General features: G+C 39.9%; 1 protein-coding gene across 1 annotated transcript in view; it reads left to right on the forward strand.

Annotated features, from left to right (window-relative positions):
- The first annotated feature begins 8174 nt into the window (after window positions 1-8174).
- Window positions 8175-26653, forward strand: part of LOC108114688 (prolactin-releasing peptide receptor) — a 31485-nt gene continuing 13006 nt past the window's right edge. Inside the window, exons 1-2 of the mRNA XM_017225781.2 lie at window positions 8175-8510; window positions 21195-23208. Of these exons, the coding sequence (XP_017081270.1) occupies window positions 21406-23202 (1797 nt within the window). The 5' untranslated portion in view covers window positions 8175-8510; window positions 21195-21405 and the 3' untranslated portion in view covers window positions 23203-23208. The remainder of the gene's footprint in view (window positions 8511-21194; window positions 23209-26653) is intronic.

Raw genomic sequence — 26653 nt, forward strand, 5'->3', positions numbered from 1 at the left:
CGATGAAATGTTTTTCACTAATATGGGGTTACATTTTCTTTGGATGTAATGGGAGATGTTTGAAACTGACTAGGTGGATACTTAAGGTTTTAGAAAATTGAATAGATGCAACTTCACGAATATAATTTTCAATGGCTTTTGGTGGAGAAATCAGATAACTCTATGTTAGTAAGAAGAATGTGCTGTGAATGGTTGCGAAACAGGATAAGAATTGTGTATTTATATTTTTACGATTTGTAGGTGGCGTCAAATGTAATGTAAAAACTTATGTAAAATGTAATACTATGTATATTTGATTAGAATGTTTTTAAAAAAATAATAAACTAAATTAATTTGAATCAAACTGACACTCACAAATAAACTACTTTTAATTTTGCTATAGCCTACTTATATATTTGTATAAATCAAACCTCTTAACATATATTCATATTGCTTATACTGTAGATATAATGTTGATTTCGTGCCAGTTCGTTTCATGATTTTAATTTTATTTTAACTGCTCAGATTATGCTTCTTTTTTAAAATATATATTTCATCCCACAAAGACCAGAAGATACCAAAGAACAAAACGTCTGAGCAATATTAATAAAAATCATGATAAAAATGATGTGACGAAGATTTAATCTTTGCCTCAAGCGATCACACCGTCTCAAAGACAACTTGTTGGTTGTTCGAACAGCTACTTACTTGACAGCACAATCCTTATTATGACGATTTAAATTTGTTTTATGAGATAATGAAACTTAATTTGTTGCCAGCTTGGGCTGTTAAAAGGAATACTTGACAAACGAAACCAGCGGCAGCTCAATAAAAGCAACGATGAGTATGTGTCGGATGTTTATGCTCCTGCCAACGAAAACCCGTCGACCAATAAAACTTTTAATGGCTCGCTAAATGGCTTCAAAGCGAAAACAAAGCTGTTAAAACGAGCGCAACCCACTTCGACCAGCTCGACTCGCAGGAGGCTTGCTCCACAGAATCCAAATTTAAATGTTCCGCTTCATTTGCAATTAATTTTTCATTGCTGTCTTTGCATTCGATAATGTTGGCTTACGATCTTTGTCATGTAAATTTTTAATGTGAATTTTCATAATTATCCAAGGCTCTTCACGAAATTCGATTGAAGGAAGCGTTTTTCTGGCCCAAGTCAGAATTTACATAAATAATTTTTAAACATTTATCGTGTCCAGAGTGAAGTTACAATGATGGGCGCAGACGACAAAGTTCTTCATTCTTTTTTGATTTTATCTAAGCGTGCGTATAATTTTACAAAATGCATAAATTTAGTAAGCTTGTTTTAAGCTTGCTTTTAAATGCATTTCAAAAAAGCCTCTGGCCAAGTTTGACATTTAACATGTAAATCATGTTCTTCGCCAGATAATTGAATGTCTCATAATTAGATGTTGCCGGGGATATAACACAAGTCATTGTCATCGTTATCAGAATCGCCAACGTTATCGGAGTAAACGCATTATCATCATTAAACACTTGCTGCAATTATGGCGCTAATTGAATTTCTAAATGAATATAATGACTCGACAACAACAAAAGCAAAGCACAATAGACCAGGATATACGGTGTTTTGTGGCCTAGCATCTCCTTTACAGAGCCGTGGAAATTATAAACATAATTAAAGTTTAATGTCGACTCTTTGATGCTCTTTTTATGACGGATTATCTTTTTATATTTCTTTGAAAAAGTTGTATAAAATAGGAGTCTATTTATTTATAATAAAATAATGGAAAACCATTTTAATAATATTTAAGGCTTGTCTTTTCTAAAAATCCTTCAAAAATATTGCTGTTAAGTCTTAAAAATGTATTACCTTGTTAGCCATGTCAAACGGAACCGGAAGCCCCATAAGGCCTAAGACCCCAGAATCGTGGCAACAAGCTCTGAGTGAAAAGGACGAGTCTCCTGTAATTAGGTTAAACACACACGTGGCTCCAAGTGCCATTCTGCTAGGGTGTGTGTGTGCTAGTGTGTGGCCGGGCAGGAGATAAAACGCTGCAAAAATGAGGTGAGAAAATGAAATAAAACAACCAACGGCTGGCGCAACGAATAAAAATGGCGCGTAATTTGCACGTTTAACCGCATGACAGCGAAAAAAATTACACACAACCCAAGCACAATAGACAAAGTTACAAACACGTCCTGCCAGAGGCGTTTTTCAAGGGGTTTTCCCTTAAAGGAAAGTAATCCTTAGTTTTTATAAAGATAGTTAGGTTTTATATTTAGATATTATTATGAAAAGATCAAAAGTCCACTATGAAATAGTTTTCATGATGACCCTGCTGATATGTTATCATATATCATGAATCATTCAAAACCCTTCCTATGAAACCCCTTCTCCGCCACTGTTCACTCGTGCGAGCTTGTGGTGTCTAAATTACAATTACATCGCAGCAAAAGCTAGAGCACTCAAGTCGCCCAACTGGCCTTGGGTGGTTGCTGTTGCTCCTGTTGTTGCGGCTCCTGGGCTGGACATTTGAGCATATGGTCGAGTAATTATCCTGTTGCTCTCGCCAACATCTCGGCTTAGCCATCCACTATCCACCGCAGTGCCCTACTTGGGATCCGCTGCTTATCGAAATGCCCATCAAGCTGGCTGGTCGGAGATGAGTTGATTAATTGAAATATTCCGAGCCTACGATTGCTAAGGGGAAACTATATCAAGGGATAGCTCATTGAGAACATATGCTGGCCCGTCACCGGGGTATTCAATAAGGATAACATTATTGCAAGTATCATTTTGAATAATGGGTAGGAAGTGTTTTTCCACTCAAGGCAAAAGTTGCAGTACAATAATTATTAGACATTATAGACTTTTTTCCGAATTTTAAGTAAACTTAAGTAAATTATTAGCTGATGTAATAAAATTTCGAACTAAAACCCATTTCAAATGCTGCCTCAGAAGGGTATCTTAATGTCTCTGGGACTTCATTTTGGCAGGACAAAAACTTGTTGCCTTAACTTTTAATTAAGCCAAGAGTTTGTGTAATGTATCTGGCCGTGCGTCCTTCTGTGCTTCTAGAGAGTGTGTGCGAAATTAACAAATAAGCGTATAAATTATGCCACAACACGCTGACAGTGCACACACACACACACACACACACACGCTGTTATGTCCTTTGTCCAGGATCAGGGAAATATGAGCACCTACTGTGGACGGGCGACATCTGCAGCTTTCCTGCCATTTGGCGTCATTGTCATCGATGTTGCTGCTCCACTGGGCAAAAGAGGGGCAAGGCCCGGAGCCATAGTCATCGCCAGTTGTCAGCTCGCCAGTTGCTGGTAACCAGTAGACCACATTCCAGCCAGCTTCGAATTACATTGGCTTTAAAGCGCAATGTATGTCCGCATGTATGTGCTGGGCCATTGTTATTGTTGCTGCTGGTCAAACATGACACTTGCCAAGACCCAGAAGCTTATTCGGCCAAGAGCAGCGACTTCAAGATAACCATTAGTGTCCAGTAATTTAATTTCTATTATAAAACGACTTCTTATACTCGTACAGTAAGAACTTACTTCTGCAGTAAAATATTTAACTTGCATTTCATAGAATTCTTACCGCTTTTCCAAAGCAACTCATTTTACTCATAAAATCACAGGGTATCAGAGCTCCAGGCGCCATCGAGAGTGTCGCACGTTGCGTATGCGTGATATCGACAATGAACATCAGAGAAGCATCGGGAAAATGGCGACAAAGCCTGGCTGCCAAACATCCTCGTATACCTGAAGGTCCAGGCCCTATGTGGCAGTTACTAAGCTCCGAAACCGTTAACATAGAGGCATCTATGTTGGCCAAAGCTCGCCTGGAAGCGATAAGCCGCATTCGGTGGACCAGGAATGAGTATCGTAAACGACCTGCTTTATTGTTTGTATTTTTGGCCACACATAATGCCGCGGAACTGGCCATTATCAGTTTGTTTGTAAAGATTTTACGATCTCGGCTCTAAATTATTGAGGCATGTCCAAAAGTAGACATTCTTTAACCGAAATGTCCGTCACTAACTTGCCTTCTCATTCCATTGTAGTCGTAAAAGGGAGAAAAAAAGGAAGAAAATTGCAATAAAGTGACCTAAAGGGCAGAAATTATTTTCTGAGCAGGGAACAAGCCTTTTGAGCGGGTCTTCAAGCTAATGAAAAGCACTTGGTTGTCTTCAAATCTCCAAAGCACTCGCCCAGGCAGACAATGTATGGAAAAGTTTTTCCGTTTAAAATTAACTTTAACAAAAAATTAAGGTTCCCTTCCTTGTGTAAGGATTTCTGCAAATATGGAAAGCTATTGTTTTACTTTTTAAAAAGTATAAAATGTATTCAGTTTAACGCATATCTCATTTCCATAAAGTGCAGTTAGCAGTGGCTTTGGTTAGTAGCATTCAGACATGTCAAGGAGTCAAAACCTTTCAACTGGTTTACTATATGCCAATTATTCTTAGCCCTCCACCTCGACGTGGGTATAGCAGCATTGACTTTGATGCCTCAACGTGTTTCGTTTTTTCATAATTTACGAGCCGAAATGTTTCATTTCATGTTTTATGGGAAATAAATTATGACCCCGCCCAGTGTTTCCCATTGACAACGTCAACGAAGGGAGGCCAGGCTAAGCCGGCGATAAGAACTTTTGGCCCAAAAAGCGAACACAAAAAAAAAAAACGAAAAACCAGACACGAAAGATGCCAAAATAATGGAAGAAGAACTGCAAACGGATAGAGGGAAATTTATGTGCGTTTATTGATTGCCGAACGGGAAAACAGCAAAGGATGAAAACTTGTCCAGAAAGCGAGGCGAATTTATGTAAATTTCACTTTGGTTCTCAAAGCGACTTTTATGAAGACGAAGTGCAGCTGGGTCTGGCCAAAAATATAAGAATGAGAAGCCCATAAAGCGGAGGGATTCAATTCTTGTGTCGTCGGGTCTTTTTACAGTGTACACTGAACAACATTTTCAAGTTTTCAGCATTATCTATAAAGATACTTTAACTTAACATAACAAAAAAAGATGTCCAGTGTCTAATAGTCGGCTTGCAGTCAATGAGCCCTGAAAGGAAAAGTCGCCGGGAGTGGCTTCTTAAAGTGACCAGGCCAGAAAGGGATCTGAAGTCCGGGATTCGTCCCAGTTGAAGGGAGAATAAGTTTAGGCAGTAACTTTAACGCCGCATGTGGCCCAGGATGCCCAATCCGAATGTATGCATGTGGGTCATTTATATGCAAAGCATAACCATGGCTCCACAATATGTCGGCTTCTAATAAGCCGGAGAGATGGGGACCCCACCACAAGCACGTATCCCATTCCATCCGGAATGCACAACTCAGGTAGTCTGGACTATAATTTGGTCGTATCGAACTCCTCTAGCAGCAGCAGCAGCAGCTGCTGCCATAAATATAATTTCAATAGAAAAGTTGCCAATATAAGTGCCAAGTATTGTTCGTGCTGTGCGGGAACCTCTCGAACTTCGAACAATTGTAGTAGTTGCCACGTCCCATATTCAGCCAAAGCTAGAGCTAAGTCAAAGACTGTTTTGTGCAGCTTTCCCCCGCAACTCATATCCCATAAACTTTTATGGCCAAATTCGGAAATTTAATTTTTGGCCAAATTTTCGTTTTTTTCACAGGTCGGAGGTCATCAGTTTTTGTAAAAATGGGTAATGCTTCTTTTTCTTGATTTTTATGCCATAGTTCAGGCAAAACAAGTCCTTGATCCAAGTCAAAGACTGTTTTGTGGTAAATCCATTCACTTTCATTTGAATCAAACTAAAATGTCCAAAAGAGTCATTAATCTTTTTGGCAAAGAATTAAAAGCAAAAAGTGTCTTGAAGCAATATCTTCCTTCGACGTCGATGAGAGCTTTAAATAAACTGCAAGTTGAAATGAGTATATTCAGTAAGTTAATATTAATAAGTCCAAACTGAATTTATTATCTTCAATTAAACTCAATTTCGGGTTGACTTTTGGTCTGTCAAGTCTTTAATTTAATTATCTGTAAGCTAAAAAGCAATCAGATGCACAATTAATGAATAAGCAGATAAATCAAAAAGTAAGAAACAATAACTGTGCATTGAAAAAGTAGAATCAGATACTTTTTTCCTTAAAATATTTAAGAAAATGAATTAACCACATTTTTCCCTTCTGGCATCTTAGGCATCATCTTATTAAAAGATGGCCCAAAATTTTAAATTAAATGCTAAAAATACAATCAACAGATGAGAGAAAACAAGAGTATATATACAGATATGTAGATATATGTACCTATAAATATAGAATCACGGCTAAGGTCAGCGACAACTGAGCAGCTGGGAGACAGATAGATATGTTAGAATCTTAGGGAAATAGCAATATGCTGTCTTATTCACTAAGGCAAAGAGTTAAGAGCCCACGATGAAGCAGCTTACACTTTAAATTGATGCTGTGATTTTGGCGTACGTTGTCATTTTTTCTTTAAATTGCTGCCTGGCATATGCGGCGTATGCGCAACACAGATTTACTTCACAATGTCAACAGAGCGTTCGTTCGTCTGGCCTGCATATATATTCTCATACACATACAAGTACATATGGTGTGCGATTAGGTGAAGATGCCTGCCGAGTAAATAAAAATTCATGAAAGCAGCGCTTGAATATGTTACACAAATTTCCGTAAGAGGATGAGGCCCAGACTAAATATAAGGATGAGTCGTCTCAGGTAGAAAGTTGCCATTGTTTATGGTAATCGGCTAAAGGGGCGAAAAAGTGGAGCGTTGTCGGCTGGTTGGATTCTGCGAAAGCGGCCACTATTCAGCTTTACTTCTGCCAGAGCATAAATGTGTCAGGCGAGGTACTTAAAAAATATGAAGCGTAATTCCGAAGGCGGTGGGGAAAAAAGGACGACAGTCAACGAGTCTGAAGGAGTCTCGCCCCAAAGTGGAAACTGTTTGTCGACTTGGCTTTAATAAATAAATCGCAGCTGCATCAGTTGGCACATCCCTTGTAGTCCTTCCAGAATGCCCTTGACTGCTTGTGATTTCCTGTGGAACTTTCCGCCGACAGATAACAAAACAAATAAGGACATGCGAGGTGGGATTTAGACTTGGGGATACCCACTACCGGGGGTTGTCGTTTATCAAAGATACACAAATATTGTTCATTAACAATAACCTTTAACCTTTAAAATAACACTTTTGAATCAAATTTTATGATTAAATATTCACAAATTAAGTAATTGATTAATTCTGATTAGCATTGCTGATACCTTTGTACTACTTTCAAGTTTAGGGTATTAAATTGCGAAAAGTGTCGGAATGAGGTGGCAAGCGTAAGTGGTGAATACATATATGAGGAAGTTAAGTAAGGTAAGCACAGGCTGATGGCGATGATTGGATGAGATAAATTTATGGTTCGTCTGGTTGTGTGGCGGAGAAAAGAAACTTAGAGCTTGATTAGCTAATTGGTTGAGGATATGACAAACCTCAATTACAGCAATCAGGAAAAAGAAAAATAACGCTTTGTGTTCTTTAGAAATTTAATTAATTCCAACTGCCAATGAAAAATGCTGATAAAAATATAAATAGGTAGTTGTATAATTTTCCCTGTAAGGAAACCATAGTAATTTAATCCTTTATAAAGGCCATGACCACTTAACGACCAGAGCCAAGAACCAAAGTAAAAACTTTCGACTTTTAAAACTTCAACATGTCATCAGATTTTTTCGCGGTAGATTCTTAAAGTTCCCTTTACAAAATTCCTTGGTTTCACGGCTCATTAAAGGACAAAAACTGCATTCCACTCATTTCCCTTGCTCGCAGATAATTGACAGGAATCACTCAGCCCTTGAGACAATGGAAAAACCAACTCAACACCCCTGCAATTGAGTGAGTGAAACGCTGCGTATACGTAATATGCCGACGCCAATGCAACACGACTCGAGTTCCTCGGCATTTCACGAGGTCTTATCAGCAGCTAACCTGTTGGTCGGCCACTCAGCCACACGAAGTTGGAGCGTTCAGTTGCCTGTGATTCTTCGTTGACGGCGGACGCGAAAATCGGCAGAAAAACCGGAGAAGAATTCTTAGAAGAGATTTTCTTAAAAGAGGAAAAACTGTCTTCGACGGATGACTGAAATATATTTTCATTGTGCGGTATTAGAACTGATAGCGAAAGTGAGTGCGAGGGAGTGAAAAGGAGACCAAACAAGTGCCGGAACGTGCTCGAGTGCCTCCATCCTTGTGGTTTTTGGTTTTTGTGTCTCGAGCCACTCCCTCCCCCGCCCCCCGTATTTATACACATATAGATAAATATATCCCGTATACGCCGTGTTGACACGTTGGCGGTCGCCAGTTTTCGGTTTTTATTTATACTCTTGTCTGTACTTTTTTCCGCGGTTAGCCGGGCAAAAAAACTTTTAGCTTTCCGCCTTTTGTCTCCGCCCCAACAATAATATTTAACGGCCAGAGTGAGAGTTAAAGTTTAACTGACTGCAAACCAACTTGAAATTAAATCAATTTGCCAAAGCATCTGCATCTGGAGTGGGGAGGTGAGTCTGGGCGGAACCAAAAAAAAAAATGTATTTGTTAATAAGTTTGACATGTTTGTTGCTGGGGCAAGCCAAAGTATATCCACGAGTATATTCATTACGATCCGAACAAATTGAATTCCAGTCAACTTTTCTTGCGGCCTTTTCCTCGGCTCCGACAAAAGAAAAGTTTTATTCCGCTGCCAAAAGAGACCGGCAGAGGCCGGAGTCCCGAAAAAAGCATTCAACTTTTATTTTGTTTTGCGACAAAACAAATAAGTTAGCAGTAAAAAAAACACAGCAAAAGAATGCTAAGCAGAAGGAAAGAGCGGGGCAAAAGAGATAACATTAGGGGAAAACGAAAACCCAATTGCATTTAAAAAGGAAAGAAACGTAAGCGGTGGGGGCAGCACGTACTCTGTTTACTTTTTATGGCCAAATCAAATGGCTTGGCCGTGACTGTTCCTTAATTAAAAATGCAAATTTCCCTTTAATTTTAATGGGTTGTCGAGTCGAGTCAAGGAAGACACAAAGGGCAGAAGAACAGAAGACCAGAAGACAGTCCTAACAACTTTCGATTGATTCTAATTGATCCCCTCTGACATGGATGCCAGTCATTCGGTCGCTCAGTCATTCCGTCATCCATCAATTGTTGATTCGATAAACAAATGCATTGATTGCTGGGACCAACTAGGGCGAAATGCTAATGACCATGTTGTTCAGGTGGGAATTGGTCAAGTTTAGCCGTCGTATACGTAATGTTAATCATTATTGCCTGGGGACGCCGTCTCCATAAGTGATAATCGGGTGTGTGCGTGTGTGTATGTGCGTCGTGAGTGTGGCAACTAGTTGAGAGTTGATTGATGGCCAGATTCAATTATTAGCGAGACTTTGATTTCTCATGAAACTCATTTGCAACTTCTCAAGTATTAAGCTTTAACTTATCTAACTTAATCCGCTCAATCCCAAAATCTTTCTCCTTTTGAGATGCACACTGCGTATACGTGATATGCGTGCACATTTCAGGGATACGATAAGACTGAAGCTGTTTGGAATCCTAACACCAGCTGGTTGGTTCCACCGAAATCCAAAGAAGACCTCATAGGAGGTGGGAGGCAATACAGCTGCGTAAAAAGGAAAACGCATTTCAATTTGCATATCAGACCGCGCCAACGTTCGCTGATGGCCAGTGAAACTGGTCTTCGTGGCAATTTTCAGGTCGCCGAAATTTCGCAATTGAGGCGAAAACTGCTGAGATGCCGCCACGGATGTCCTTGCTCGATTAAGATTCTCTCTCTCGCAGCTTTTGCCTGCCTTTCTTGCCATTTGCATTTAAATCATCTTTGGGCTAGGAAGTAGTTACGAATTGCCGTAGTTTAAGGCTAAAAGTCAAGTGGCAAACATTTTATTTTACCACTTCTAAGCCATAGAGGCTACTAATTTAACTTAGATTTATATTTGCCTATCAAATATTTTCGCATTTCTATCAGGTTTATTGGAATTTTTTAATATAAAGAAAAATATATTTTACGATTTCTTGTAATTTTTGGTAGAAATTGTTGAAAAACCTTTTTTTTCCCAATCGCAATATCCGAATGGATATATTTACATATTTGCAGTGAAAAGTCAAGGGCAAACATTGACTTTTCGTTTGAAAAAAAAGTGTTATTTATGGTATGGTTACTTTCAGATAAAAATAATATTTATTTCCAAAGTGATATGGTAGCGATGGGTTGAAAATTAATCCGTATTTACTGACCCAACTGGTTTTTGATTGCAACTGATATTAATTTAACTATTTTTTGATATAGAAAATAAAGTTCTGAACAAGTTTCAAGCTGAAAAATATATTTAAAAGCACTTCTTATTCAAAATGTTGCCCTGTCTCTGCATGTTTTCCCTAAAAGTACTTGTTTTGTGTCTTTTTTATACAGCTTGCCATTTTTATTGGCTACTAAGTTTTGCATAAATTATGCAAAAGGCTAAAGGTGCATGGGCGTGTACTCAGATATATATATATATATATTATATGTTCGTGTGCTTATGAGCGAAATGGCTTGATAAGAAATGCGTAAAGGCAGGGAACGTCGGCCAGCTGCTTGAATTTATTTGATTTCTCACAGTCGCAAGTCACAGGTGACATTTTTACGGCCAATCTGAGCGATGGCGGACCTGGGCAGGAGGACTCCCTAACTCCCAGAATAACAACAACAACAATTCCGGACAGCTGAGAAACCAAGGAAAAACACATAGACCACGACACGACCATAAAACGATTGCCATTCCCAAGGCCAACAGCCGTTGCCTATGGAATTGCCTTTGACTTGGCATTTGGTCTGGGATCCCATTGCCGCACTGTAATCTGGTTTTTCGAGTGGTTGCCAGTGCTCGGAGTAACCTCCCATTGACAGTCAGTCAGACGATTGTGGCTAGGATTTACAAATTTCTCTAGAGACCAACAACCAACCAACAACCAACCGACGGGGCCCCACTCGATGTTGCCTTTCAATTTACCCCGATGTCTGGTTATGATTTCGGTCCGTGCAGTTGCTCACTTAGCTTTTGTCAATAATTCAGGGCCCACTGGGAGACGACCGGGGAAACAAGCTGGTTAGAAGGCATCCTAATGCAGGCCAAAAAATTAATTGCTTTTCAATTAAACGACGGACGGAATAGGGAGGCCAAACCGAAAAGAAAAATCAGTTCGTTGGAGCTACACGGATTCAGAAACCGCAATTGGGGGCCCGGGGATTTGGGCCGAAGCGTAGAGGCCAGCAACGTAATTAATTCTCTATTCATAATGGAGTCCTTTGGGCTATTTGATTTTAGCAATGGAAGATTCCCAAAAACTGATTTGGTAATCCCCAGATAAGTTCTACTGATCCAATTAAATCCAACTGATTTGATAAGGATAAAATAAGTTCCAAAGCTCATGTAAAAACTTGAAGTCTTTTAAAAAACTTTCTTAACATAAAATGACCTTTGATCCCCAGCAAAGTGAATTTGTTATTTTGCAAGTTAATAGAGTGTAAAGTTATCCTCGTACACTTTTGTCTAAATAATTCATGAAAAAGACCTCATTTAAATATAAATGTAGAAAGAAGAAAAGAAAAAGCGGGAAATTCCCTTTCAAAGTTCCAAAAGAACTTTTCGCTTTGTCATTTCCCCAAAACATAACCTATTTAGAATAATCTATTCGACGCCAAAGTTTTTCTCTGGCGTTTCACTGGAAGAGTATTTATCGATTCATTATCATATCGCTAACAACTGGCCAGGGTCTTCGTCATCGTCATCGTCATCATCATGGCTATGTTGGCAACGTGAAACCTATCCCCACTCCCGAACCCTCTGGTTCTCTCTGGATCCACGGATACTGATGCAACCCCATATCGTGGGTCGAATAGACCACGCGGCCATACCGCGGTTCAAATATCATTAAAATGCAAAAATTGACGTGCTACGTGGAGGAGATTTGAAGCAAGGGAGGGTTATGCTCTGGGCCCACAAAACCCGAGATAATAAGTGGGCGGAACTGGGACTGGGGATGGCTCTCTCTCTCTCTTCATTTTGGTTTAGCGTTGATCCTGGCCATGAAGTGAACATTTAATTAATTTCGTTTGTTGTCTTGGAACGTTGATTAAAACGCCATTTACAACAGTTTGCCTGCATTTAAGTCAGCGCTAAGTGAGTTGCTTATTAATTTGCATAGACCATGCCAAAGAGCTTCCCCTCTCCTCAACAGCACTGCCCTTTTTTCTTGGATACATATACTCGTATAATATATTTATAAATGAACATATTGTAGACATGAATCTGCATAATGATAAATGGAAATTGAGACGAGCCGCGGTATAATCCCGATGAAGGCCAGCAGCTGGGGTGTATCATGGCAACCCCTGGATATCTTAATCGCTCTAAAACAGCTGCCACGCAAAAGGTCGAGTTCTCAATTTGTAAGAGTTTCTTTTCGTTTGAGATTATTGAGGGTTTAGCTAACAGATTAGTTGGTTTGGTAATTGTGCTCTTTAACTTGAAAGTAATGTAGAAGTAATCCGAGTGAATTATATTTTAATTATTTGAAAAGATTAAAAAATGCCATAAAGAATGGCATAATAAAAACATTATAAATATGCAATTTTAAGAGTATGTGTATACCAAGAAAGTAAACAATATTTCCCCCTTATTTAGAATTCAACGAACATAAAACTCTCGAACTTCTTAGGCTCTCGTGTTTTCCCCAGTCGCTATAAAAAATTTACGCCCCAACGCTTTGGTATGGATTTATAACGTAGATGATTTCCGCCTTACTTTCACCTCCCATTTTTATTTTTTAAGACTTTAAAGCTGGTCCAGTTTAAGGATGTGTCTTAGAAAGGATACCCTGTACTTCTGGACAATTTTCCGGTTGCCCAGCTTGGTCATATTAAGGCATTTAGTCAGGCTTCAGCTGACCAAAATGGCAGCCAATTGTTTTGGGTCTCGGGAGCGTTGTCTGCCAAATGGTCGTGGATCCCTCATTATGACTGACGACGGGTAAGGACATTTTCCAGTGCACTGCCTTCTGATAAGGACAGTGATAAAAACAAAGGCGAAAGTGGATTGCCCATCTCGGCGGGCGGGGCAGGACAACAAACCCGTGGAGCGGCACTTAGCCGGCTGAGATTGCTCTCCTAGAGCTGAATTTATGAAGCCATTGTCTCCTGCTTAACCGCAAACGACTTGCAGGGAAGCTGCAGTAAATGGTCAATTAATTATGGTCAGTGCCCCTTGAACCATTCGTGGAACACATGCTGACAAAGTGCATTGGTTATGTGATATATTATAATGAAAGTATAAATATAAGATTTAATATTTATTTATTGGCAATAAAGAATATAGTTAATAAATTACATTGAGGGACTCTTGCAGTTTAATAAAGATTTAAGATTCTTTTATAAATAAAGATATATCAAAAGATCACAAATACATATATCAAAGCAAAAGTTTCTTAACTAAAAGGCTTCCAAGATAATACAATTTTAAAATCATATCTTTGTGCCATCCCTGAAGTGCAGCAAAGTATGCAATAGAAACCAGAGACCAGAACTTAAGGAGGCGACGGGACAAGACGGGAGCTCCATGTATAGTCGCAATAAAATTCATTGATTTTTATTCGGTTCGAATATTGGTTGGGCTTGCCATATGCCACATGGCATATGTGTGTGTGTGTGTGTGTGTGTGCGAGCCGCCGACGTCGCCGCGTGTTATGCAAGGACATCCGAGTCGGCAAAAGGATGGAGGAGCACAGGACACGGCCGGGACCAAGGTTGTGCAAACAAATGGCGTCAAAAGACAAGGGAAATTGGTTTTGTTATTGTTGCTGCGGCTGCCTGAAAAAGGTTAAACGCCTAAACAAGTGAGCAATGCCAAACAAGGAAAAGGCACAAAATGAGCCATACAAACAACGATAACGGAATTTGGCCTAAAAAGGGTTGAACGGTCTTTGGAGTGGGGGTAAAACTTTGAAATCTACTGATTATCCTTGAAGTGGAATATGAAAGTCCATCAGGGAACTTAGAGATTCGCAAAAGATACTCTACCTTTCAATTTCGTAAGAAACTTTGCTTTTACATTTGTATTCGCAAGGTCGCAAGGATTGAAAAGATTTAAGAATAAATAACGAAAACAAAAGCTTAGGCATGCCACTCTACTAGACTTTTCTTTTGAACTTTTCAGCATGTTAATTAAATAAATAAGTAAGAGGCAGTTGGAACATGAATAGAAATATAATATTCCTTTGTCTTTATATTTATGTCAGCCTTTCAATGAATATATTACTTTTTATTCAAGGAATTGAATAAGTTAAGTTGTTTTTAAAATGATTTCTCATGCAAAGCTGTTAAGAAAGTACTTTGCCCAAATATGTAGTTGATTTCAACATCAATGCCTAAGTAAGGAAGCTCTCTTCAAGGCCCGAAAGATAATCTAAGAAAAAGCGAATAGTCTTTATGGACTCGAACAGCGAGTGGCAAATGAAATTATTGTCCTTGCATATGCCAAATGAAAATTGTGAGTAAACAAGCCGAAGAAATAGAAAAGCTGACAGGACAGCCAGACAGTGGGGCAAACAGACTGCGAGGACTACGAATGCTGAAAGGGGATAGGTACGAGTGTCCTCGTTAGGCACACCTCCTGTCATTGGTTTTAGTACTGTAAACTAAGGCTGCGGTCGGCACGCCCTCTGGCCAAAACGCCCCCATATGTCGCTCACTCGAAAGTTCAACGCTGCTCAGTGTCCTTGGCATTTGCATTTTTATTTCAGCCTCGGCTTGCGTTTCGGTTATTACTACTGGGATGGGGTTGTGAAATCTGTTGGGGGAGTCAGTCTGGGTGTGGGCGGAGTGCCAGCTCATGACAACTGCGGGTGCATATAATTCTCAGAAGTTTCAGCTGTTTCAGCACGGCCCTTGGCTGCCAAAAAGCTTATGGAAAATTATTAAACATTCAGTACACATTCCTCCCAGCTGAAGGAAATGACCAGAAAATATCCTGGCGTTGTACAGCCACGTTTAACTGGTCCAGTTATCCTTATCTTAAGGTTGCAGGCCAAACAGGAAAATTGCTTCGTTAGTTCTCTGGAACCCATGTCTTTTGCCTGTTACAAGTGTCGTCAGACAGGGTAGTTTTGGCTTTGAAAGGATATACAAAATACGAGTAAATAAGTTTTGGTTACATTGAAGTTCATTTTTTATTTTTCTAAACCAATTAATTAGACTTAGCAAAAGCCATATTTATATGCCAGGATTATCCCAGGAGACCCCTTAAAATATTTTTTAAGCACTTTTCTGACTTTTAAAATTAATAAACAATAATCCGGGGCATATTGCACTCAAAAAGCTTAGATTGCTGGCAATCAAAAGAAATCGCCTCTTATTGTTGCTTTCATTGTCGAGCACCATTTTCCACGGATAATAATTGGCCGACCACTTTTTGTTGTTATTTGCCAGTGGCTGACTCGTGGCAATTGTAATTGCTGGCCATATTCAAATTGTATTTTTTCGAGGGATTTTAAAGCTCGTTGAGGAAACCACTTACCACACACACACACACAGTTCTGGAGCTCAAAAACGTTGTGAGAGACCTTTGGTCTCTGGATCTGATGGCTCTTTGGCTGCACGCCTCGTTGAACTTTAGCCAAAAGTGGCCGTGTAATTTGTATGAAATTCGTTTTGGTTTTTCTACGATTTTTTTCCCCATTTCGGTTCTCTACTTTAAGTGGCTCGTGTTAGCAAACATTTCAATTTTCGAATAGACTGTCAGCTTGCTATAGAAAAAAAAACGCGGCAGTTGGGGGGTAACACGCCCAACTAGAGGCAAATCCATCGAAACGGGGCCATCGGTAGGTAGGTAGGCTGACTTGTTTACATTTTGGCTCGACTGGCTGTGTTTGCCTTCGGATCAGAGAGGAGTTGGCCAAAAAGGCAGGAGGGACTGACCCGCCCTTGGCCGTAAATTCATGCTAAAACAATCTCATTAATGGCCATAAGGGCCCTTCCTGCCCTGAATCTTTCTAATAATGTTTAACTGCGATTTTTATATGCGATTTCTGTTTTTGTCTATTTTTCGTCCATTTTTTTTTGGTTTTGTTTTTGATTTTGATAAAATATTACCGCCTGGATTTCCTGTTGCCGTTGCTGGTTTGTTGTTGCTTGCCAATTTTAGCCATTTAGTTTGATTTCTGTGTTATCTTTATGCGAATGCCGCTGACGCTTATCGCCGGTTTTGTCCACACAGACCTTAATGGGCTTAGCCGGGTCGAATGGGGATGGAGCCCCTGCCAAAACCCAAGCAATTTGCTATTTTTGCCGTTTTTATTTAGCATTATAATTTAGTCAGGGTATTTGCGGAGCATAGATTAAGTTTGAGGGAGCCGCGTTCAGGGGAAATAACTCAATTCCTTTTCATAGTCTTATGCTTTATTAAATAAAATGTAAAGGAGCCTTAACTTAACTTTACAAAAAGTAAAAATCATAATAAATCTCAAAGCAAAGTGTATTTAAATCTCTCCTTTTATTTTTAACCATTTACGACTATTACTTCGATGCAGATATATAATATGTGGACTTTGATATATGCGATTTGGGCTGTGCACATATATAGATTCGATATTTACGTATGTGTCCGTCGTAAATGTGGCAAATACCGGCATTGAGTGAGTCAGTTACTGTATGACTTGCCTTCGCTTCGAGTGCATTGTGAGCCTAAATGGAAATAACTCTCTAATTAGTTGCCGGGCATATAAATCAACAAATAAATTATTTGCCGCAGCTCTTATTCGAATGAATATATATACACGTATAAATTTGCCCGATAGTCATGTGCTTATGAATAATTGTGAAGCCAACATTTCAACGATATGCAAAGTGGCTGCTTACGAGTGGGGCAACAATTTAAAGTGCCAGCTATGGCAACGGAATAAAAGGCAAAAAAAAAACAAAAAAGTAAAACAGAAATATCAGAAAAATTCGAGCAAAATTTTAATTAAATTCAGCGTCATCAATCGATCCACGACACTGACACTGACACAGACACTGAACACATGTTCCCAACGCGCGGCCAGAACGGATTGTGTCCGTTCATCTGTCGGAGCATCTAATCTGTTGAGTAATTTCCTTGGCGGCGAATAAAACTTTCTTCTACTCGCTGCTTTGTTTTTCTTTTTGGCTTTTTTTTTAAGTCGAAACTAACGTCAAAGTTGTGCGCGAACTTCGTAATTGATTATCATAAAAATAGCCATGTTAATTAGTGGAAAAAGCTGGCTGAGGAGCTCTGTGGCATTGATCACTGGCCACATCATTAGTGGAGGAAAATCTCGTGCCCTGCTAATGGCATAGATTTCCATCTGTTTTCCAAAGTGGCGGGCCTTCGAGGGTTTTCCCAAAAGTTTCTGAAAGAAAAAAATTGTTTAAAAAGTAGTTAATGCCGGCTACCGTCACGCAAACGAGTTTAACCAACTTTATTCTTGACTGAAGCTGTTGGAAAAATACACACAAAAATACACATTTTTGTCTGGAAATAACTTCTTATATTGGATTAAATCAATGAAATAACTCAAATGCAGATGCTTTTAAAGTATTCATTGAATAAGTTAAATTTGCAGGTTGCCTGGGATTTGAGTCAACTAAAATGGATGTCATCGATGTTTTCAATTTTAATCGAATGTTGCTATATTGTTATACGATTGCTATTCAAATATTTGTATCTAGATAGGCGCTTGCAAGCAATTATGCAAATGGTATTTGAATGTTTTCCGATTATTATCTGGCTATTATCACTGTTTAATTTATTTTCTATTGGTTTGTTTATTGAAGTTTGTATAACAAATGGTTATCAGCTACCTTAGGTAAAAAATTCCGTTCTATATTAGTGTTAAATTAAATACTAAACAGCATAGAAATTTATAAAAATAAATATTAGACAAATTTATTTACATTTCCACTTAGCTTGCTAAGTCATTCGTGAATTTCCTTAAACGTAATCACCCACAGCACATTCAATTTGTTTTTTATTTAATTCCCTATGGCCTTCATCTGCCGTAAATGGGAAATCAAAAAGGCTTTTGGGCGAATAAAAGGACCAAGAGGTTGTCCTTTTTATTCACTCACTTTTTTTTAGCACTGTCTTTGACTATCCTGTGCGCACCCATAAACTTCCTGTCAGTCCATTGAGATACGCTTTAACTGCATCTTTAAGCCTGAAGCGATGAGAAATTCATTAATGGTTTCTGCCCTCTGGACGGTTGCATGCACCTTGTCGCCATAAAATTCCCCAAGCGCCTATAAGTAGGCCATATACTAGCACTTATAGGAGGAGTCGATGTGGATGCGGATGTTGTTGCTCTTGATATTGCGGGGGACAAAATGAAATCCCATTAAAGTGAACGTTTGTTCTCGCCCTGGCCATATCGCCTTGTTTCATTATGTCACGGGCTCAAAGATAAATCGTTGCCGCAGAAGATGCTGAAGCGACAGGGAGTCAGTGCACAGAGAGAAATGACTAAGACCTGAAGTTATTACTATTTAACGTATTACAAATATAAAAACCTAATCCTATAAAAATAAGAAAGTTTTAAAAACAGGAAGAAACAATTTTGAACAGAACTTCATATCAAGAAGTATTCTTTCTCTCAGTGTAGGACACAAAGGAGAACAAAAAATGGTGACAAATGCATCAAAATTAAAATTTCGAAGTGCCGCAGATCGGGAGTTTAAGGGGATAGGAGCAGCAGGATGACATACTCAAGCTGCTTTGTGCTGCTTGTTAGTAATGATAATGGGAGTGCGGTGCGTGAGCCTCGCAGAAGGACAATGGAGTCGACAAAAAGGAAAAGGACCAGCAGCCAGAATCCAGGAAGATGCGGATGTTAGCGATGATGATGTTGACGACACTCAGGGCTTGCCAATGCCGGCTGGTGATGATGATTTTGATGGAGTTTATGGTTACCGACACCCAGGCAATGGATAACTTCGTTCATAAAAAAAGAATAAAAAGAAAAACAAAAAAAATTGTTAACTGGCAATCTTTCTTGTTTCCCACGTTGTTGTTCTCTCCTTACATAATATCCGGATTCCAGGACTTATTTTTTCCTTTGCCCTAACCTGGTCCAGAGTTCTATTAATTTATCAAAATGATTATATTCTTGCCTCCGGCCCCGCGTCGTTAAATTCTTTTGGCATTCTTCCTGTTAACCGGATTGCTTAACCTCCAGGCGCGGCCAAACTTTCCGTAATATCTTGAGTAATTTTTAACAATTTCTTCTGGTATTCCTTCCCTTTGATAATAAATAAAGCAAACCACGTGCCTGATTAAGTGTTTCCTTTTTTCCATAAAATTTAAATGATTGATTAGTTTTTAACATCTTTCTTTTGGCATTCTTCGGGCAGGACTTTTTCTTATTTTTAAAATTAATACAAATGGTGCTGAATATCGTAGTAGGAATTTTCAATTAATTTAGCAAACTTTCTTATAAGAACTTGATGCCAACTTGCTTTTATTCCATTGGCTCTCAAAAGGAGCTCTGAGGCATACGGCACAAACTTTTTCTTACTTCTAATGACACAATGGTCTCAAGTTCTAATTAAGTTTTGCCATCTGCAAAGTATGCGCCCTCTCGTGTATATTGACCTTGTTAACTGTGACCCGGAGTGTTCGGCATGAGTTCATTAAGCGCAGGAATTCAATTTGCAACCTTGTTAGGTTAAGCCTCAATCTCTTCAGGAGTCTATGATTTTGCCCCCTCCCCTTGCATTATCCAACATTGGGCCAAGTATTCTGCAGTTTAACTAACAGCTTTTTTGGGCATTCTGACATGCACCTGAATATTTGGCAAAACTTTTCCAGGCCGTTGTTAGATGCATCCAATTAAATTTTGCATTTAGTTGCTGTACGTGATCAGAAGCCATCAGCCATCGGCATAATGGAATCCTTGGTTTCTGGTTGCTCCTTTGCTGGGCCAAACTTTCAAACTTCAAGGGGAAACAATAAAATTCCCAGAACATCCTATCATTGTAAGCATGAGATTAAATGCCGCTCGGCGCCAATCTACCGAAAGCCTTATACAATGGAAGGATTACCAATTGTTTTGGTCCACTGGTATCTGGCAATTAACAATTGTTCCGATTGGTTGCAGCACCTAATTGCAGGCCTTCGTGGACAATGGACTTCTTTGGTAATGGCCATTTGGTTGCTGCTAATTACTTTCAACTTCTGGCCAGAATCTGTTCTTGATGGGCCACGACATGGGAATACATTTCTTCTGGCTTAAAGGGGTTTATAATCCTTAAAGTTTAAAGCTACTTTAAGAGCATTATGTTTCTTAGACAATCAATGGTTATAAAACTATGCAAACATATATTTTGCAAACGAACTATATTAGTTTTCACTGCATGCCTTTGGACACCTTTGTGAGTTCATTTTAAGACCCTAGTCATTTCTTTAGCACACCAATATTGTCCTGTGGAATTTGTAAATTTAACCAATGAATTTATTTTCTCAGCACAAAAGAGAAATTTCTGCGGCTTTCGTATACAACTCAACTCTGGCTCAAAGCTGTCCGGAGAGCTTCTTGTCTCAAAGTTTCTGATGAATTTCGTCTAGATGCCCAGTTACAGACAGCAACTGTCACTTTGGCATTGTTTTTAATAAACTCGATGCTCCTCTGAGTTGTGAAGGGAGAACTGGGAGCTCAGCTCGTAGCTTGAGTCCGGGGAAGCGTGTCTGACAGCAACTAGAAAATAAAAGCCAGTCAGGGCAACAGCTTAATCCCTTTTGGCCAAAAAGCAGACAAACAAAGGGCAGAACAGAAAAAGTGAAACCAAGTTTTTGGGGGGGTGGGAACAAGGTCGATGGGAGGAACTGGATGTACTGGCAGAAAACTTAGTTTTTAAGTCCGTTTAAGAGGAATTCCCAGCAGAGAACTTTGAAGTTAGTTGAGTTTTAATAGTCAATTTTATGGGGATTCCACAGATGATGTTACATGACTATAGGGCTTCCATTATTATCGATTTCAATGAACTTTTGCAACCAAATTGAAAAGGCAATGATGCAACTAAAATACTTTTCTAGCATTTACACTTAAAAAGATATGAAAACAGGAATATGGTAAAACATCTTTATCAAAATTTCCTTAAATTCCAATTAAAATCCTCCATTTCTGTTTGCTTTCAGAACTCAAAGGCTCAGTCAATTAAGAATGAGCGAAATATTGCACAAGGCTTTCTGAGCTGCCAAGAGGTTTTTGGCCTGGCCATCGGGTAAGGAGCTCAATTCCGGCGGCGACGGAAATGGCTGCTTAAGTGGTTCGCATCCGAACCGGAACCACCGACAGCAAGTCGAGCACACAACTACCACTCAACTCATTAGCCGCCGAGCCGTAAAGATGGGCAACTTGAGCTGGATGAGCAGCAGCAGCAGCACCACCACCACCACCACGCAGTTGCCGTTGGTCAGCACTACCAACTGGAGCCTGACCTCGCCAGGGACAACGAGCATGAGCCTGGCGGATATGGCTGTGGTAGATGACGACAGAAGTGGTGGGATCATCCACAATCAGTTCGTGCAGATCTTCTTTTACGTATTGTACGCCACGGTCTTTGTCCTGGGAGTCTTTGGAAATGTCCTGGTTTGCTATGTGGTTTTGAGGAATCGAGCCATGCAGACGGTAACGAATATTTTCATCACGAATCTGGCTCTATCGGATATATTACTCTGCGTCCTGGCGGTGCCATTTACTCCACTTTACACGTTTATGGGTCGCTGGGCCTTTGGCAGGAGTTTGTGTCATTTGGTGTCCTTTGCCCAGGGTTGCAGCATCTACATATCCACGTTGACCCTCACATCGATTGCCATAGATCGATACTTCGTGATCATCTATCCGTTCCATCCACGCATGAAGCTATCCACCTGCATAGGGATCATAGTGAGCATCTGGTTGATAGCCCTGCTAGCCACCGTTCCTTATGGGATGTACATGAAGATGACCAATGAGCTGGTAAATGGAACGCAAGTTGGCAATGAGACCCTAGTCGAGGCCACTCTCATGCTGAACGGTAGTTTTGTGTCCCAGGGATCCGGTCTCATTGATGCTCCAGATGCCACTTCAGCGGCCCAGGCTTATATGCAAGTGATGACAGCCGGATCAACGGGTCCGGAGATGCCCTATGTGCGGGTGTACTGCGAGGAGAACTGGCCATCGGAGCAGTACAGGAAGGTGTTTGGAGCCATCACCACCACACTGCAGTTCGTGTTGCCCTTCTTCATCATCTCCATTTGCTATGTTTGGATCTCTGTAAAGCTAAACCAGCGAGCCAGGGCCAAACCTGGATCAAAATCATCGAGAAGGGAGGAGGCGGATCGGGATCGCAAAAAGCGCACCAATCGCATGCTCATCGCCATGGTGGGAGTTTTTGGACTCAGCTGGCTGCCCATCAATGTGGTCAACATATTCGATGATTTCGATGACAAGTCCAATGAGTGGCGCTTCTACATCCTGTTCTTCTTCGTGGCCCATTCAATTGCTATGAGCTCCACCTGCTACAATCCATTCCTGTATGCCTGGTTGAATGAGAACTTCCGGAAGGAGTTCAAGCACGTCCTCCCATGCTTTAATCCGTCAAACAATAACATCATCAACATCACCAGAGGCTATAATCGAAGTGATCGGAATACGTGTGGACCGAGATTGCATCATGGCAAGGGAGATGGTAGATTGGGAGGTGGCAGTTTGGATGCCGACGACCAGGACGAGAACGGCATCACCCAGGAAACATGTTTGCCCAAAGAAAAGCTGCTGATTATCCCAAGGGAGCCAACCTACGGCAATGGCACTGGTGCCGTGTCACCCATTCTCAGTGGCCGGGGTATTAATGCGGCCTTGGTCCACGGAGGTGACCACCAGATGCATCAGCTTCAGCCATCACATCATCAGCAGGTGGAGTTGGCGAGGAGGATACGCAGAGGAACAGATGAAACGGATGGGGATTATCTAGACTCTGGCGATGAGCAGACCGTTGAGGTGCGCTTCAGTGAGACGCCGTTCGTCAGCACGGATAATACCACCGGAATCAGTATCCTGGAGACCAGCACGAGTCACTGCCATGACTCGGATGTGATGGTCGAGCTGGGTGAAGGAATCGGTGCAGGAGGCAGAGGAGAACACGGGAGACGATTCAACTGAGATAGGGTAAGTAACTTTGGGATTATATTATATAAAGGTTACGAAAAGAAAGCATCTTTAAAAATTAAATTAATGTAGAATGTGGAAATACTTAAATACGAATTTAAATTTTTCCACTCCCTTGAGATCCATATTCAAGAGTCGTCATATTTAAAAGTAAAAACTTTCTAGACCACTTACAAGTTTAATAACATCCGTTGAAAGTTAAGTGAATGTTTGCTCGTATGAAGCCAACAACAGCAGTTACATTTATCAATATCACAAAGGAATCCCATCAATATTCCACATCCTTTCAGTCACAAGGAGATAGTCAAGTGGATTGCAAGCTCATCGCTTGATTACGATTGTGCTGGAACGAAAATTGCTTACCGAATCACAGAGGATTCTGATGAAGGAATCATCCCTTTTCTTTTCCGGACAAAGAGCAGCCCATTAGTGGGAGCGAAATCAGAGCAAACCTGCATGAATTTTATAAAATGTGCAGTAAAAGCAATGCGAACTTACAAATTTTCCTCTCCCCCAGCCACAAAGGCCGTCATCTGGCAGCAGATTTTCCCAGTGTTTTTTGGGCCAAAAATTTTCATTTTCCGAGCTGCAGTCTGGGAAAAACACTTACCTGCATAGTACATGGTATTACCCCTGTACCCCGGTGAGCAGTAAATCAACTGACGGCAGTAGCGACTGCCATGAGTCAGCCAAAAGTTGCTTCCTGTCAGCGCACAAATCTCGACCTCCTAGCAGCCCTCCTACCTCCAAAAAGTTCCGCTCTTCGAGAAGGTAATAAAAAGTATGTGTTTTTCGGGGGAACCAACTGCTGTAACTTGGTTACCAGTCCAACATTTCTGACAGCTTTGATACTCTATTGAAATTTATGGGAAAAAGAACACGATAATTGCATTTTAAGCAGCATCATCCAAGCTGGCTAATATAATATTCAACATGATTTCTAATTTTAATACCTTGTGTGTGTGCTGGACAGGAAAACAAAATATAGAAAGAGTCGTCTTTCCTCTTGTTTATATTTAAAAATATATATTTAATTTTGTCTGTTTAGTCAGCATCAATCAGGGATGTAATACAAGCCATTATGATGAAGTTTCTATCATAAATCATATCGAAAATATTTCCTCGTTTTTCATCATTAGTTTGCAAAACATCCTCTTGCTGATTTTACATTTATTCAAATTCAAGTTGAGCCTCTCATCCGTATTGCGTAAACTTACACAAATAATATTCAAGGGCATAACATCTTCGACATAAGCTGCTTAGAAAGCATAAGAAAATCGTAACGCATAAAGTTTCTTCTTTAAATGGCCAGCCGGAGAACTTTTGAAGTCCGCCGGAGGCAGTGTGTCCGTGACGGATGGCCAAGACTTGGTAATGGATTACAGAAATATGAAAAACGTGCCGACAATAAAGCGACCCTTTAACGTTTCTCTTTTCCTTGGCCAGAGATTGGGCAGGTGCAGAACATAAATATACCTAATATATGTACACAAATTACCAACTAAATTTGGCCAATAAATGCCAAGGAAAATTTACATTATTCCATTGCCCATTCTTGTATATAATCTTCAAGTGTTATGACATACAGATGTCTAGCCAGAGTGTACAGAATGGGTCGTAAAGTTTATAAATACTTTTAATTCGATTAAAAGAAAAGAGCTAAAGGCAGAGAAAATAGATTTTAAAGATAAGTCCTAGTTCTACTTAACTACAATATGTTTTCTGTGATATAAATATCAAATTCCCATATTACATATTATTCCGGAATAGCCTGCAAGAGTAAAGCAATTTCCTGCACACTTTTAATGCAATTTGAAACACTCTGAAAAATAGTTATTTTCCGAAATAAATGAAGTGGAAAACTATAGTATATGTACGTACGAGATATCACATCATACCAACAGCATTATAGAATTCGTGTATATGTTAGTGGCTTTCTGGGACAAAGTATACACTCAGTGAAATATCAACTAGCCAGAGGATGTTCTTGTTTGCATTTGGGTTATGTTTGCGGTGGGTTTTTGAAAGCACAGACAGATGCCCAACAAGAGACCAGGATGTGGGTGAGTTGATGGTGGAAGATGGTGTATAGAGGATATAGAGGCGGAGGACCTCCGGCTAATGAATTATTCAGGCGGGTCGTTAGCAGAGCACAATCCCACACGACTCTGCCTAATTACCCTGCCGGGCTGAGAGGCTGGACAGTAAATAAACGCAGCTCCTGTGGCCAGGACTTCTGCGGCGGAGCCAGGGATCGAGTGTCGGGATGGGGTCTAAATGAACGAATGAATGAAGAATGCCCCGCATATCTCAAATGCGTATCTCGGCAAACTGAGACCGACTGTAATCTCTTCGCCGAGATAGTTGCATGTCCGACCATCTGCATTATGCATGAGGTTCAGTGCTCCGCATTTAGAACAGTCTGCTCCTCCGGACACCGAGAATCGTTCTGTAAGCAAGTGAGAAACTTTTATTTAACAATTTGTTTTTTTTTTTTTTGCCGTTTGATGCTGCACTGAAAAAAAATACCAATTAGAATTAAGGGTTTGAATTTCTTTAGCAAGTCTAAGAGCATTTCTAGACAGCATTCTGGCATTTTGTAGTAAGCGGTCACACTAACATTGGTAACAAACAGTTAAACTAAATTTACTAACGCAATCTTTTCCTCTCCCTTACTCCTGCATAAAGATCGTGCCAACGAAGACTATGTGTGTTCCGTTCGTAAGACTAGCAGATAAAGGACTTTTTTTGACCACCGAAAATAACAGCATTTTTAGTAGGATTTATACAGGTTTTTATTTATAAAATTAAATTAATTGACAATAGTTCGACTTTTTAACCGAAACTTTCTTTCTCCAACTTTTTTCAGTGCAGAAAGCTGCATGTCTGCTAATGGCAAATGGTTGGAAAAAGTTCTCGTGACTTCGATTGAGAACAATGTAAGCCGGACTGCAACTGATAACAGCTGGAAAGTTTCCAGACCTAAAGTGTTAGGCAGAAAGTTTTCTGCTTTTCTGCTTTTATTTAGACTACATTTGCAGCAATTTGAAACACTCACCGCAATAAGTATTCTGCTGCGACCGCACAGTTGCAATTGAAATTTTTCGGTGAAAGCCACAGGACCAGAACGAATTGTTAAATTTGAAACCATTTTTCGGACGTTTTAGTCAGGCAGTTAAATAAATGTATAAATTCATGAATTTCACGACTTAAAAATTCCATTATTGTCAACTACAATTTCCATACAAATTGAAAAGTGTGTGTCTATATGAAAGGCCAGCCAGCAAAAGTGAGAAAACATTTAAATGGCTTAACATTTTTGGCTATAAAGAGATTTAAATCTGAATATTGAAACATTGTTGGCCAATCTTTTCAATTGATAACTGGTTTTTACGTTTTTTGCAAGTATCTGCAGATTTTTCTCTAAATGGCAAACGAAATATAA

The sequence above is a fragment of the Drosophila eugracilis genome, unplaced genomic scaffold (assembly GCF_018153835.1).
Source record: "Drosophila eugracilis isolate 14026-0451.02 unplaced genomic scaffold, ASM1815383v1 contig_2154, whole genome shotgun sequence".
In the NCBI taxonomy this organism is placed as follows: Eukaryota; Metazoa; Arthropoda; class Insecta; order Diptera; family Drosophilidae; genus Drosophila; species Drosophila eugracilis.